General features: G+C 39.2%; 1 protein-coding gene across 1 annotated transcript in view; it reads right to left on the bottom strand.

Moving 5' to 3' along the window:
* Positions 1 to 775: 775 nt before the first annotated feature.
* The window catches only part of MYO5A (myosin VA (heavy chain 12, myoxin)), an 88,083-nt gene continuing 73,293 nt past the window's right edge, over positions 776 to 15,565 (bottom strand). The window contains exons 32-41 of the mRNA XM_009864345.1: positions 14,669 to 14,867; positions 11,098 to 11,191; positions 8,818 to 8,964; positions 8,213 to 8,367; positions 6,882 to 6,971; positions 6,059 to 6,209; positions 4,944 to 5,226; positions 4,027 to 4,201; positions 2,625 to 2,705; positions 776 to 1,746 (exon numbers count right to left, since the gene is read on the bottom strand). Of these exons, the coding sequence (XP_009862647.1) occupies positions 1,594 to 1,746; positions 2,625 to 2,705; positions 4,027 to 4,201; positions 4,944 to 5,226; positions 6,059 to 6,209; positions 6,882 to 6,971; positions 8,213 to 8,367; positions 8,818 to 8,964; positions 11,098 to 11,191; positions 14,669 to 14,867 (1,528 nt within the window). The 3' untranslated portion in view covers positions 776 to 1,593. The remainder of the gene's footprint in view (positions 1,747 to 2,624; positions 2,706 to 4,026; positions 4,202 to 4,943; positions 5,227 to 6,058; positions 6,210 to 6,881; positions 6,972 to 8,212; positions 8,368 to 8,817; positions 8,965 to 11,097; positions 11,192 to 14,668; positions 14,868 to 15,565) is intronic.

Here is a 15,565-nt window from a genome sequence, read left to right as displayed (position 1 = left end):
CAACAGCGTGTCTTCCCCTCAAGTAAAACATCACTGAAATGTTTCAGTCTGCTTAACAGCAAATTTTTTCCTGTGTCTTTGCCGGCAAACTGGTTAGTACCAAATAATCTAATAGTGTACCTCTATATTATTTCTCAACATTTTAAAAGCAATTAATGTTTATGCTAAATTGTTAGTTATTATAATACATAAAAACATTGCACAATGCACTTGAGCAATGTGTGGGGCCTTTTTTTACATGTCTATTCAAGCCATACACAAAGTAGAGAACTGGAACCTTAAGCAAGGCTCCTGCACTTACATTGCACATTGTCAAGTGGGAATTCTATGTAGAAGATCCAAGATGTGCGAGACAGAAGAATCTTTCCAATGAGATATGCAATATCCAGAATAACTCAGTTTCTCATTATGCACTCTGGATCTCCAACCATTAAATCAGCATGAATCATAGTCAAATGACAACATCATAGTCAAAACCTACTTAACATTCTTTTTAGTCAGCCTTTCAAGTAATGAGAGCCTTGAGCTACTGCAGAAGCTTCCTATTAAAGTTTTCCCCCTCAAATTCCAGCACGAAAGATTACTTTTTTAAGTGGCAACAAAACAAAAGAGATTATACCCAAAATACACACTGTCATCTCCGGGGTCTACGAAGAACATCAGACGAACTACAAAATCTAAATAAATACTGAAATCATTATTGACTTGTGATAATTTGCTTCAAGATTCTGTATTTTTACCTAAGTACTTTTAAAAATAACTAAACGTGTAATTTCCAGTGTGCTACTTGTGCTTAGTTACCATTTTCCTCTACAGGTGTTATTTGATATCATTTGCAAAAATCCAGTTAGAATAACAGGCTGCATTGAACTGTAAATAAGGTTGACAACAAAAAGTGAAGTATTTTATTTTTAGTGCTTAGTATGATACTGTCGTACATTTAGAGGAACACAATACGCAGCAGCAATTTAGTATGCTTGGTAAACCACAGTACTAACAAATGAACACCTAAGTTGTAGCATATAGTGAGCTTTAAGACTTATCACTAGGATTTATGTCTGACATAAATAAGGAAGTGGTTTAAGAAATCACTTTATATATTGCCAGTTTGTGTTTCTCCATTCCAGTTTTTACAAATTAAATGTAACAGGCTCCCAAGTGACTGTGTGTTCTCCTACAGAACGCCTCACTTTCAAGTCTTCCTTGTTCAGGACTGTGACTGTCCCTGTTGGTCCCTGCCTATGAGAAGGTTACACTTGGAGTTTAATTTACACTATTTAAATACGTTACTGAAGACCTAAAAATGTCTCTAAACAGCTGAAGACACAATTTTTGTCCGTGCCCTATTTCCGTATTCTGGAAATGTACGAATTAGTGATGTCCTTGTAAATGCAATGACTGAACGCAAATGCACACCTTTCTACCAGCCTTCGACCTGTGGTGCTGTTACGTAGCTTTCCAGCTACTCTTACTACAGAGCTGGACATACATAGACTGCTCAGAAAACGTGTTTTCAGTGGCTCACTATGTTTTAATGGATAAAGGTATCGGGCAACTGATTCTCCAGCTAACACTGACGGTACATCCTTGGGATCAGACACGTGATATGAAGCCCAAGCCCAAGCTGGCTGGGATTTGAATGGTTTCCAGTGCCAGGGAGGATGGATTAAATGGGAAAGTAACAGGAAAGATGTGTTTAGCATCCATGAGCAACTGAGGAGAGTCCTTCCTGTCTCGCAGACGCATCTGCAAAGATAAGAAAGTGACTGCATTAGCATATAGCTGCTTTATTGATGATAATCATCTTGCAAAGAGGTAGTGTTTCATCTGTGCTTACACACCCGCTTGTGTGCACTAGAGCACAGTCTGTGCTAACTTGACCTGGTACATTTGCAAGAATTGTGACATTAGACCGGAGTTACTGTTGTCATTTTTGGTTCTGCATATCTTCCCCTTACCATGCAATCTGAAGATACTTAGATTCTCTGCAAAAGGAAGAATTTTTCCACTATCTGGTAACTGCATCTTTTCAGTAAGTGGGACTATAGCTTTATCTCAGCACTACCTACCCAATCTCCCTTATCCTGCTAGCTGTGTAAATCGATTTCTAAGAGACCAGAAACATCATCTTTGTTTGTTGTATTTTGCTGTACTGGCTGCTTTTCTTCAGATTTTTGAAAATGTTTCATTTTCAACATTATATATGCAACTAGAAGGGCTAAAGGAAGAACTCTGGAATGAAGACAGGCCTCAGTTTTCAATGCAGTTGGACACAAGTCTGATAAAAGTAAATTTGTATATATAAATGTTACCACTTGGGAAGCTGGCATACAAGTGTGTTTACACACACAAAGATGCATAAGCACAAAACCTCTCACCTTCCAAAAATCTCATACATACTGACAGGGAAAACAGCATTTTCATGCAAGTCTGGAGGCAGTGAATTGTGACTGCTTAAAGTTTTAAGACTGACATCCCCTTTCCAACGTAGCTCCAAGCCAACAGCTAAAAAGCCTGGTTTACTTAAGAAACATGAATGTACGTCAGGACATAAGCTATTTTGGTTCATGAGAGGGTTTCTTAGAAATAGTCAAATGATTTTGGATGAAAAGATATAACGATACCTGTATTGTACGTATAAATGATACCAAGACTCTCTCTTCAAACTCATTGACTGGAGTATACAAATTCAGAACTTTAACAATCTGTAGAAAAGAACAACCATCCTTAGGTTCATTTTACTCATGAATCAACAAATGTATGCATGGTTACTAATAATACACTTTGTAAATTAGCTAATTTAAAAAGAAAATTCTTCACAAGTATTTGTTATTTTTCGAGTCATAGAGAGTTCCATCAGCTGCTTAGTGCTATACAACTGGTTCCTTCAGGACGTCTTCTTTGGAGGCAGTAAATCTACATTTCTACATGATTGTGGGAAATACCAAACTATGGAAAATCAGATGTTAAGTACCTGATTGTGTTCCTACACAAACACAATTTTGTCTTCCCTGGAAATATGCTTTATTTCTCACCCCGTTTATGACCTTCTGCAGCTTCCATTCAAGAGACTTTATGATTTTACTGTTTTTCAGGAGTGAGCTATTTCTCTAAAACTAGGGCAAAAAGCACCAAAGGAAAGAATTGCATCACAAACACTTTAAATAATAGTATGGGGTAAACTTGTAAAACTTACAAAAAATTCTCTTTGCTTTTTTAAATGACTCTCATTTGAAAAAAACCTAACACTTTTTAGTGAAGTTTAAAAACTTGAAGCACTTATTATTTCAGTACAAAACTAACAGATTTTCCAGCAATGTGAATTACTAAATTGAAATGGCTGTATCAGTGCAACTGCTAGTGCCAACACCATTGGGACAGAAATTGAGAAATTCCTTTCCCTGATGGGAATGTTCAGCATCAGCAAAGGTGGCTGGATACATTTATTCCTGTGCAAGCTCTGTGTGAATGTAGCATGGTTAAAAAAAAAGTGCAACTCACCTGTACAAAACCTGCATTCTCATAAACAGGATCCCTCAGCTGTTTACTGAGCTACACTTTGTTCACCCTTCTGAGGCCAATGGGTACAGTAACTTAACACTTTGGTTTGCAGTCCCTGAGACAACAGCTCTGTGTGAACTGTCCATTAACTTAACTGGATACCAACTGACAGCAGAAAGATTGCTTCCCAGTACCCTGCGCAGAGCTGCCGGGAGTGCAGGTGTCTCGGAGTGAAGAGTCTTCTCTGAGGATATTCACAGACTGAGAGACTATGCGTAGTACCATGCACTGCACAATCTGCTCAGCCTCCTCCCATTTGTTCAAAACTCATCTTGAACATCAGACCTCAGAAAGGTCTGGTTCTTTTTTTACCCCTCCAGCTTAATCTGTTTTAGTTGCATTAATGCAAAATTAATTAAGAAATCTTTGATCCACGCGCAGCGGCGCAGGCAGGCACAGCAAACTCTGCCAGAGCAGGGAACTGCTCCAGTGTGACAGCAGAAGAGACAGTGAGAGTTTGCTTACCTGGGCAGTAGTCAGTGCATTGCACATTGAACAAATGGCTTCCGCATCTTCATCTGTTTTCTTTTTTACTTGCAACAACTGTGCAGCCTGGATGAGGGGTTCCAGTGTTTCTTTAGCCCCGCTATTCATCAGATTTTTATCACGCAGCCATTCTTCCAGTTGACTCACATTGTATCTGTACAAAGATGAAAGAGTATTGAGACGTTAATACTTGACTATGGCTAAATTGCAGGTATGTGCAACTTCTCTTTCCCAATGTTTCTTTTTTGTTCTTATGTGTTTTTCCTTCAACACTTGTAATTTCTTGTAATTTTATCTTCGTACTGTTTACTTCTGATTAAGGCAGGAAATTTTGATTTTTAAAACAGTTATAAACTATGGCCAAAGACTTCCACTAACTAGCTTTTTCCATGTGTTTCTGTTCCTTTAATTGCAGAAATGTGTTAAATATAAGAAGGCAAATGATATTTTGTCCATGCAAACGTACTGTGAGGCTTTTCAAGGTTACCTGAGGGACTGGAATGCCTTAGCTACATTTCCTGGCCTATGCCTGCAGAATGTATTGGACAAATGCAGGACTAGAATAAGACGGTTTTACCACAGCACGCAGCAAACTACAGCATGGATGAACACAGCAGGTATTGACTGCACCAGCGGCATACAAAAAACACCAGAGGCATCTTTGCTGTTCTTCTCTACAAGCTGAGAAAGCAACTTCCTACTTGGTGATGAAATACTTTTTATTTGCTTCTATAATATTTCCTTGAAAGCCAGGTAGGATTTGGCCTAAGTTAACCAAGCTCTTTTTAACCGAACCTCACAAACTCAGTTTGTTGCATCTGCAACTGTTTATAAGTGGAAAAATAAATATTCAAAATGTATCGGCTATTCCATCAAAATGACATGAGTTCTCCCACCTTATCTGCATTCCTTTGCTCCATGAGCACATGTCCTTGCGCAGGAGAAGATTATTAAGTGTTATGGCCCCAATGATGTAGAACATCTGCTTGACGACCTGTTTGATCAGCTCTGGATCCATTCCGTGCTGACACATGACTGAATGGAAGGAGTTTAGCTGCCGAATAATCGAGTCCAAAGTGTAGGTTCCCTCATCAGCAATGCTGGACGTTCTCTTCCGCAGCCCTGTTGGTTTCACCCCTGAGACACCTTGGATAGTCTCATGCTCCAGCATTCCTGAAACTGTATTTGATTGACAATATTGTTACAACGACTGAAAACTGCTGATATTGCAGCATGTTGTGGAAGACTGCAAAACTACATTTACAGAGGAAGTGCAGGTTGGGCTTTCTACTAGCCACACTTTACCATGATTTCCAGCAATTCTGTGTCCCACTACGTTCTGCAAAATCTAAACTTGGAGGTTTTTTTACAAAGATTCCAGCACGTGTATTTGAAAAGAAAGTCTAACTCTAGCTCAGCAAAATGGTTTTTATCTTCCATGGTCACGTGAGCAGCAGAGTCCCCAAACCAAAAGCTGTTCCATTCTTGTAAATGTTATGACCAAAAAGCATAATGAAAATTTGTGTGAGAAAACTGTCAAGAAATGTTTCACTTTTTTCATGAAAAACATCTCTTTTGAGTGTGAGCTTCATCACTGCTAGCTATTTCATTGCTAATTGTTGTCCATAACAACTAACCATTTTTCTGTATATTAATTTTAAGTTCTCAGGTAACTAAAATGTAATTTTTTCATGGAGTATTTCACAACAGACAAGGCAACAAATACCAGACTGTCCTAATAATTTCTTCCTGTAAATGCATGATTCAAACAAGTATAAATAAGGTTTATCAATTTATTCTGTCACTAGCAGAAGAACCAGCCACAGTTTAGCTTTTCCTCTATTCCAACCTGTCCAGTGTAGTCCTTGTCATCTATAAACAGAATACCACAAGAACTATTAATGAAACTCCATGGGTTAGGAAGAAATAGAAGATATAGCATATTACCACCATCACTATTTTCCTTTTTGGTAATATGGTGTGAAGTTTAAGGAATTCAACTTTGCCTTACCAATCATGGGTTGCAGAATGTTTTCCAACACTCGGACAAGTTGTTGGTAGATCTGAATAGCCAAGTCACTCAGGACTTGTCTGTATTCAGCTAAATCAAAATTGGTGAGGCAGTGTTCATTTTGACGAGGTGTATTATGCTTCATAAAACCCTGAATTTACAAAATAAAAGAAACAAATGCTTCAATGGAATACAAAAACATGACACGAACCCAGTATTTGTATTTCTTCATGCAATGACAAATAATACTTTCAAAACAATAGTTGCCGGTGCTCAAACCTAAAATTTTGAACTTCTGATGGAGGTTAATGCTAGGATTTTCTTTTCAATTGAGATTTGTGCTTCAAGTATCTGACACAGGAACAAACTCTGCCAGCCTCCCACTCCAGCACCGGCATTCTCCCCAAGCCACTTACAGCCAGGTAGGTTTGAAAACAGGAATTTGGCATAGCACAGCCTCCGAACATAAATTGGCCAGCCATACTAAGGTTAAGGGCTTCATAAAGCCTTTTTAATAGGAAATGTAGTGGATCATTACACAGCAACTTAACGGTGGCAGCCAGATTCTTCTTCTTAATCTGAGTTGGCACTTTGGGGAGCCCAGTGTCATTTAGCCTCTGGGTGCCCAGCCTGCAATCAAGGGAAGCTGGTTCAAATCTCATCTCCCTGTGCTCTCCACTTACATCATCACTATCATCCCCAAAAAGTGCAGCCATTTTAAGAGACTTTGACTAGAATCTGAGATATTACAGGAATTCATTAAAGAGTAGTGCTCACAATAGTATCATAGAGCAAAAGAAAGCAGAGTAGGCACACTGCTTACCTCCTCTCCACTATATTGCTTCAAACAGTGCAAAAATCGGCAGGTGTTAGATAGCCAGAAGGACACTGTTTCAAAGTCATCTCCTCGTTTCTGAAGGTAAAAACAAACACATTTCAGCAAAGACTGATAGGAGGAATAAAATAATAAAGTGTTAGATAAATGATTAAACACTTAAAATCCACTTTCTTGTAGCTAGTGGGATTCTGACACTTTGCAAAACCTCAGGGTATTTCAGTGCATTATTAGAAAAACAAGGTTTTTGGCAAAATACCCTCCCTGTTTTCTGTAGTAGTTTTTCAAGAACCTTCAGAAAAGAATTTCCTCCCCAGATATCATCCGTCTGTGTTTTACAAACCCACCCTAACTGCTGTGTGCATAAATCACTGGGCAATATGACTGTATTCCCAAAACATCCATTCCGTGGCACAACAGCTCTTGTGAAGAGCCCAACAGGGAGGACGGGAGTGATGCAGAGCCAGCAGGAAGAGCAGAGAACAATTCAGTTCTGATGAATGTCACTCATGTCATAACCAATTTTGGTAGATTGATATGGAAAACAAAACAAAACAATAAACCCTTCTCACCAAGGAACACAAGATCTAGTATGTGATGACTACTGAAAATGTCTAGAGCTCTATGGCATGCACTCCATTAACTTAAAAACATCCAAAAATTTCTATGAATATCTAAGCTCCTGCAGGACTGTTTACTAAATGTTTTTTAAAACATGTAGCTAGATTAAATAGTTGGCTTTTGAACACATCTATCTTATTTAAAAACTAAAAAACTCCATGAAGCATAAAGCGTATTTATGTCTTAATAATGCCCTAAAGATACCCCTGGCCTAAAGGCTCCCAGCCAACTCGCTGCGAAGACTTTAGGAAGAAACATCATCAGTGTAATCGGTAGGTGAAACAAATGAGGCAATCTGTGAACCAAAACTGCAAATGAAACATTGTAATTAAGCATTCTGGAGAAGAACAACAAAGACTTGACATGCAGACTTTGACTACATTTAAAATTTTATAAGCATAGCTTCAGAGGAGGAAGACTACTCAAAATTACAAGAAGGTAGTTCTTTTTCCGTATAAGTATTCCATGTAACAGTTCCATATAACAGTTCTTCTTCCATGTAATACCATACATCTATGGTATTACATGGATAAAATGCTATCAATGTTATTTGTTGAAAAGTCTTCAGTGACTTCAGTGGGAGGAGTTTACTGAGCAGAAACCCACAGATAATTCATTGAAATCCTTTTTCTCACTCCTCTAACATAAAATCAAAAGAAAATTTCAAGTTGATGTTTTTCTAAACCAAACAGACTAACCTTCAACACTTTTTTGATGCCATTGATTGTGGAAGTCAACAGTGACCGCACTTTTTGGTCATCGTTAAGGTAATCCGCATGGCGTACACACATGAAGAGAATATATGCTGGTAGTCCTGGAATCAGGTTGACAGCTACCCCACGTGGTTTCAGCTCTTAGGAAAAACAAACACGCGTTGTTTTTTTAAGTGCAAAGTCATTAGAAGATGTTATCAGGTAATCATAAATACCTATATATGGCCAGTAAAGAGACCAAGAACAAAACTGAGACTAAGACGAGCCACTTTCTTGGTCAAATACCAGAACAGAATAGAAAAACATAATTGCCTGCTAAAAAATATGCAGACACATTAATATGTACTATACTCACCAAAAAGGATGATTAGATTACAATAGGCATTTAGGAATTTTACACAAATTTAACAGTATCAAAACCAGAATAAGAGATTAATTTCATACTGCAAATTCTGTGTTCTTATCGTCCATTCAGGGAGGCTGGAGTAAAATGATCTCTAAGGTCCCTTCCAGCCTAAGCCATTCTATGATTCTATGATTTTCCAGAGTGCGTGGGAGCAGAGGAGGTCGCAAGTGCGAAAGATGCTTACCTAAAATAAGATTCTTGACAAGCTTTTGTTCATCCTCCTTCTTATATTCTAACATCCCTTGGAAGTCCTTTTCTTTACGTGGAATGTTAACTGGACGAATAGGTTCATCAATGATTTGTCCAGGTGATATGTTCTCCATCTGGCCCACTTCAGAGGGGAAATTAAAAAGAATTATTTAACATTTTCCAGTGAAACCAATACATCCCAGAGGAAACAATGACATTCCTAAGGAAGAATGCCAGCATATAGAAGTAAGAAATTTTTTCTTTGGTTCAGGGTAACATTTATCAACAAAAACCCCATTAAACAAAATGAAGGATTGTAGATAAATGTATCCTGGGGTGGCATTCCTCCTTTGAAGAGTGGAAGTGTGTGAATAACATACATTAATACAAACTGTTTTCCTGGATTTTATCACATAAAAGCACAAAGGTGAAGCGACAGCCATTATTCACTCAATCCCAGATTAATACTGCAAGGGGAACTGTTAACTGTCCTGCAGAATGACTATTTTTTTCAAGCTTGATCTTTGTTGCCTGTTGTGGCAGGTTTATCTCGACGGGCAGCCAAGCACCCACACTGGCTCCAGCAGGACAGGGGAGAGAATATTAAGAGCAAAAGTGAGAAAACTTGTGTGTCAAGATCAAGATGGTTTAATAAGTGAAGCAGGGCAAGAGAGGGGAGCAAAGCAAAGGCAATCACTCATGACTTCCCACAGCGGGACCGATGCCCAGCCAGCCTCCAAGCAACAGCTTCCTTGTATGAAAAAAGCCCCTCTTCTGGCTCCTGATGTTCCGTGCTATGAAATATGGAACATTCCTTTGGCCACCTTGGGTCAGCTGTCTCAGCTGTGTGTCCATGTGCCCTCCTGGCCCCCAGCTTACTGAGGGGCTGGAGCAGGAAGAAAGAGAAAACCTCAACACTTTGGAAGCTCTATTCAGCAACAGCCAAAACATGAGTGTTTACCGACACCGCTGTAGCCACAAATCCAAAACACAGCATCACGCAGGCTGCTATGAAGAAAGTTACCTCCATCCCAGCAAGACCTGCTACACCTTTCTAAGTTAATTAGGTAATAAACACAGACAAAACTAGATTTTCAGAAGCATTTTCCCAATCTGTATTGTGCATGAATACTACTGTGATCTTGTCCACAAGTAGTATCCAAGCAATAAAACACACGTCGTTTGAGTAACGCTTCAAAAGGATGCATGAAATATCCACCTTGTTGCATACAGCGTCTCACAGCATCACATTCAACACCTACACTCCACCTGATTAGGCTGCATGTTTGTTTCTGAGAAGCAGAACTCAGCTTCATCCCATGGAAACTATGTCATCTTCTCACAACCCTCCCAGCTGCACGCTACAACCTACTGTGCATCCTGGAACTGTGCTAAATGTGTGCTCCTGTCAAATGGGACAGAAAATGCAGAAATCCAAACTGGAACTCAAGGAGAGCTCTCACTAATTAATGGATATTATACTCCTGCTAATCCAGGTTTAACTTGGTGTCACTGTTCTTTCAAAATGCTGCAACACTGAAGACTACACAGCCTTAGTACTCAATAAAACAACTCATTAAGCAGTAAGCTTGTTTATGGAAAACACAAATGACCATACAAAACTTCTGAAAGGTTTTGAAAGGTTAGGTCCAGGATTATTTAAAAACAAATCTATGCTTCATCTTTGTAACATTATTAATTGCTTTAAGCAATTAAAATTACTTTACTTTGCAGATATAACAAGCTCTCAGTCTCACCAGTCCTAATATCCTAAGGCAACTCACACTGACGCTCATAAAAACAAAATTAGCTTAGTCCGTATCTCTGTGTTCTCGTATTCGAGTTTCGCCAGCAGCTCCGAAGGGAAACCTCAGGCGGACAAAGACATTCGTGGCTCCAGTCATATTGAAATTCACATTCAAAGGAAAACTGCGTAAATTACTTCTGCCTGGTTCATATTTAGTATTGCTTTTCTCTTGACAAAACCAGATACTGTTTCTGAGTACACAAACAGCCCAGGTAATATTCTTTTATGTTCAAATGGTTTCTTCCTTCAGAGAAACATCAATCTCCTTTACTCCTTATTTCAAAATATTACAAATCTTCTAAAGGTTTATAAAGGAGCTCCAAGAGTACCTCCTGTTTCTGGAGTGAATTAACCAAGGTTAATGCTACTGAAGACCTCATGCCCTCCTGACTACTAAAACAGATGGATATGATGACAATGAGATCACAAAAAGTAAAGCAAAATCTTTCTCTGAAAATACAGAAGTACCTTCAAGTTCACCGATCTTCTTGGCAAATACTTTCAACTGTTTCTTTAGCTTGCGAACAGTTTTGTCTTGCTTTTCTAGCTGCTCCATTAAATCCTGTAAATTAAAATGAGAGAAAGGTGAAGACAGGAGAAAAATCCCTTAAGGTGTGACAGAGACAAAATCAGTGCTGTTAGAATTACAAGGCGGTGAGGAAAGCTGAACAGTGGTGCCATCCTCTGGCTGCGGTTTGCAAGCTGGTACACTGCCTAGAACACAAGCCAAATATTGCAAATATTATTAAGTTTTGTGCAGCACAACAAAGGCAAAGCTTTTAGGGAGGTATATTCTGCGGACACTCAGAACTAGGTCAGTTCTTACAGCAGAAGACATTTTGCTGCAAACACATCTCCCTAATGTTTTCTCTTTGCTCTTCCAAATGCCTCGCAGAAATAATTTTCTTTATTATTTAACATCTAGCCTGTATTTCCACATCATTTATTCATGCCTTCAGGACTGACTTGTTATTCAGCCCTATCCATTTTATAAGGCGGTAAGAGAGAGATCTGCAGAAAGACAACAACTTGCATTCAAATCTACCAAAATCAAACATCCAAACAAAATATGTTCTATGATGGTCTGCCATTTCCCTGTTGCTTGCTGTCATCACATTTCCTTACACTGAGGCTGATGTCTTGGGTCTTTTTATTCTGAATAATAACTAGCATCTAAAGTCTTACTCATGCAATAAACTTGTATTTTTCATTCAAAGGAGCACTCCCCAGAAAACTAGCTTTGAATAATTCTGTGATTATGGTACTGCATTCATGAAATAATCATGTAATTAAAAAAGGGAAAGTCCTTTTAAACGAAGCAAAACCTCAAGCCCCCAAAATCTGAAAGTTATTCCAGGTTACGGGTCTGAATGCAGCTTAAAACAAAAATGCCGTTTACTAAGTGTGATTCTTCACAGCGCTGGTAAGAACGCAAGGGACCATGAGGTCCCTACATCAAAAGCATTATCTGGGAAACTACACCTTTTCTGAAGTATTGAAAATATTAGTGCAGCATGGGCAACAACTTAGAATTAAGCATAAACTGTAATTAATCGTGTAGTAAAGAATTTACAGCCTAATGCAATATACTTGAGCAGTAAGATATTAGGCCTGCTGAAAGAAGAGAATCAAGGCCGTGCTTCACAGTTGGAGCAGTGTGCAATTTTACAACAGGAATCTTGTTAATAATGCAGTACATAATTTCTCCTGAAATCAATAAAAACCATACATATAAGTCCAACAGACTGTTTCAGATATATCAGTGAAGGGATATAATTTCGGAGCAACAAATACATGAGGAGGAATAAAGTTCTTTCTATGGTGCTTCTAAAAATATGGAGTAGATTTCATATCTCATTAAGATTCAGAATCTCATAAATTATATTCTTTCAAGCTTAGCTATAGTGCTATCTTTAATTATAATGGAAACATAATTTCCAATTTTACCCTTCATATTTTGCATTTTTCGAAAAGTATTAAAAGGTCATGCATTTTGATTCTGATCTACTTACTCATTCCAGATGCCAGCACTGTAAAGAGATCAATGAGCAAATTCAGGCTATGACGGGATTGCAGGCATTATTCACCTTCCTAAGTATCTGTATGATCAGGCCTTTATTTTTCTGAACTGAATTTAAATGTATCAAAGTTTTAAAGCAAGGAGTGGCTCTGAAAATTGAGCATCTTTTGCATCACGTACCTCTTTTTCGGGACACTATTATGTAGCATGTAAAAAGAAACTGCTTTGCTTACAGTGCGAGACTTTGATTAGTAACAAAACTGCATCAAACAGGTTACACAGAGGACACTGAGACTAACAAAAAAGCAGTGAGGGAAGTAATTGGCGTTGTGAAGCTCTCTGCAGGGGATTTCCTTTGAAAAAGAGAAAGGGAGGCAGCCTGCTTTTCAATTAGTGCTCCAGAAATAGCGAACGAGACAACAAAGAAACAGGATTCACGTGATCTACATACAATCATCCGTTTGTAAAGTGAAATCCGGTACGATTGATACTTCTTGGGATCATCTGCATACAACTCCTCATAAAACTGTAAAAACAGGTACAGGATTGTTTTTCCCCCTCCCTTAGGACACTGATACTTCAGGAAGCACTATATAAATTAAACCAGATTAAAACAAGATGAAGAATCTCTGATTTTTAGTAGCCTAGTCCTTAGCTGCGGTGTTCATGCCAGCCGCTCTGAGAAAGTAGCTGATGTAGATGAGTTGCAGAACAGTCAGATCTTCTTACCGTGAAAGCCTGGAATATAACCTTTGTGAGAACCCAGACAGGCCATTTTCTTATGCTAATCAACATGGGATTGCAGTGAATACTGCAATTCTAGTATCACACCTGCAAAGCCTGTGAATTATTTCCACTCTAGGGCTAGGAGTCAAAAGGAAGCATATATCCGACTTGGAGTGGACTTGCAACACTCAAACATCAAAAGTGAAATACTAGGGTAAGAGTATATATTTAACAAGTAAAATAACATTCACTGTATTTGAAAATAAAGATAACTCCTCTGGGATGTAATTACATGACTGTGTGTTGTCTTGGGAACACAGAGTGTGATGAGTAGGTCTCTGGGAGGAAAAAAAGGCTAAATTGTAACATAGGAGGAAGCAGCAGGAGCCAGCTGTCAGAGAGGGAAACATTCACCATTTACCTTTGCTCGTGGGAGTCAGCTGCAGCTGAAGCAAACTTGTATTTTTAATCAGTTTTCCAACATCTATTACCTGAATTATCTAATGCTTTCCTCAAAACCACTTGCAGTAGGACAAGAGCCCAATAACTTCTGTAACACACATAAGCGGGAAGACCACACCTTGGCTTCTAAAAGAAACAATTCACTCGGAGCAAGGACTTTTCTTTCTGAAGTAGCATGGTTCCCTTTACCAAGAAACAGTCACAAGCCAACAATATTTCACCACAGTCCTCTTCAGAAAATTTCCCCAGAAACAAACTGGTCTGCACATGGTGAACATACTCCTTTGTGGGGAAAGGCAAGGAGTTTCACCTGATCTTCCCTCCATACAAGAAAACATGCAATAAACAAGGAGTACCCAGTTGTTAGCTAAGTGATTTCTAACCAAGTTTCTCTTTCTGGAACTATTTCTTCCCTGCTTCAGGCAGGGAGGAGGGAAATGGAAGGAAAAGTGCCATTGAATAATTGAAGAACTACATTAAAGTTTTTCAACAAAACAAATCAATATATTTCAGAGGAAACAGCACTACTCGGCACTAATATTTTTTATGAGTTCCCTGGATATCAGCATTCTATTTAGTGACGATTAAACTCATCAGCTGACAGCTAGGATTCAAGAGCTCTCTCTCCATGCCACAAACTTCAAGTAAATTCCCTGAAATATTATTATTTCATCAGCAGTCCTAAGTCTCTCTCCCATTAGCTGACCTACCAAAAAACCGCCCTGCGCTCATACCAGTTTTTGCAGGGGGTTGCAATCTGAAGCCTGCTGAGAACTTCCAGGCACAGCAAGTAAGCGCCCGTGCCTGCTGCTGCAGCACCGTTTCCCTTACCAAGTTCTCGTTGGTCAGGCGGGTGATCTCATGCTGCAGACTGGCTTCGATGCGTGCCTCGGGAGGCAGCTGCAGGTTCTGTGCCAGGAGCTGCTGCTGCCGGTTGTTTTCTTCCTTCAGACTCTGGATCTCACCTCGCAGTGACTCCAGTTCGTTCTCGTGGCTCTTCTTCTGCGACTGAAGCTGTGACTCCAGCAACCTAAAGAAGTGGAGCAACAGTTGGGTGAGCGCACTTAAGAAAGTTACATCCCTGATTCTCAGAGGGAGTGTAAAGCTTTAGTTGCCGCTCAGGAACAATTAGGCATGGCTTGCAAAGGAAAATGAAAAAGGCAGAGTACTCTTTAAACCCTTCAGTATGCCTTCTAATTAAATTAGGCTTGCAAGAGCAAAAAGTGGAGACAAACTAATTGTGACACTGTTTTGCATTTCCTCTGTGGTTGACACATATTGGGTATGGTGCCGCTGAGAACACGCAGCCATAAATGTACTGCTATGTCTTGAGAGATTGTCACTGCTTTTCAAGGGGCTTTAAAGAGGTTTTACCTCTAAGCAAATCTACCAAACCCTGTAAGATGAAGATGACATTGTGTTCTCTTAAGCTAGAACCCTGCAGTATTAAAGGAAAATCTTTTTGGAGTTAACTCTGTTCAGTCAGCAACTATTTAATTGCAAATGCACATAAATAATCTTTATTCTTACATTAAAACTAAAATTTTGGAGAGGGTTGTCATTAGTGCACAAAAGGGTAACAGCAGAACCAAACTCAGGACTGGGATCCAGGAGCGATATTTTATCCTCACCACTGACTCGCTCTTTCCCCTTGGGGGAAAATTCTTCCCGCGTGAAATGGGGCTAACACATACCAGCCTCCTTCCGAGCAGCGCCGCGGGGATCTGC

Source organism: Apaloderma vittatum, unplaced genomic scaffold (assembly GCF_000703405.1).
Source record: "Apaloderma vittatum isolate BGI_N311 unplaced genomic scaffold, ASM70340v1 scaffold38992, whole genome shotgun sequence".
Classification (NCBI taxonomy): Eukaryota; Metazoa; Chordata; class Aves; order Trogoniformes; family Trogonidae; genus Apaloderma; species Apaloderma vittatum.
This window is presented reverse-complemented; position numbering and strand designations above follow the sequence as displayed.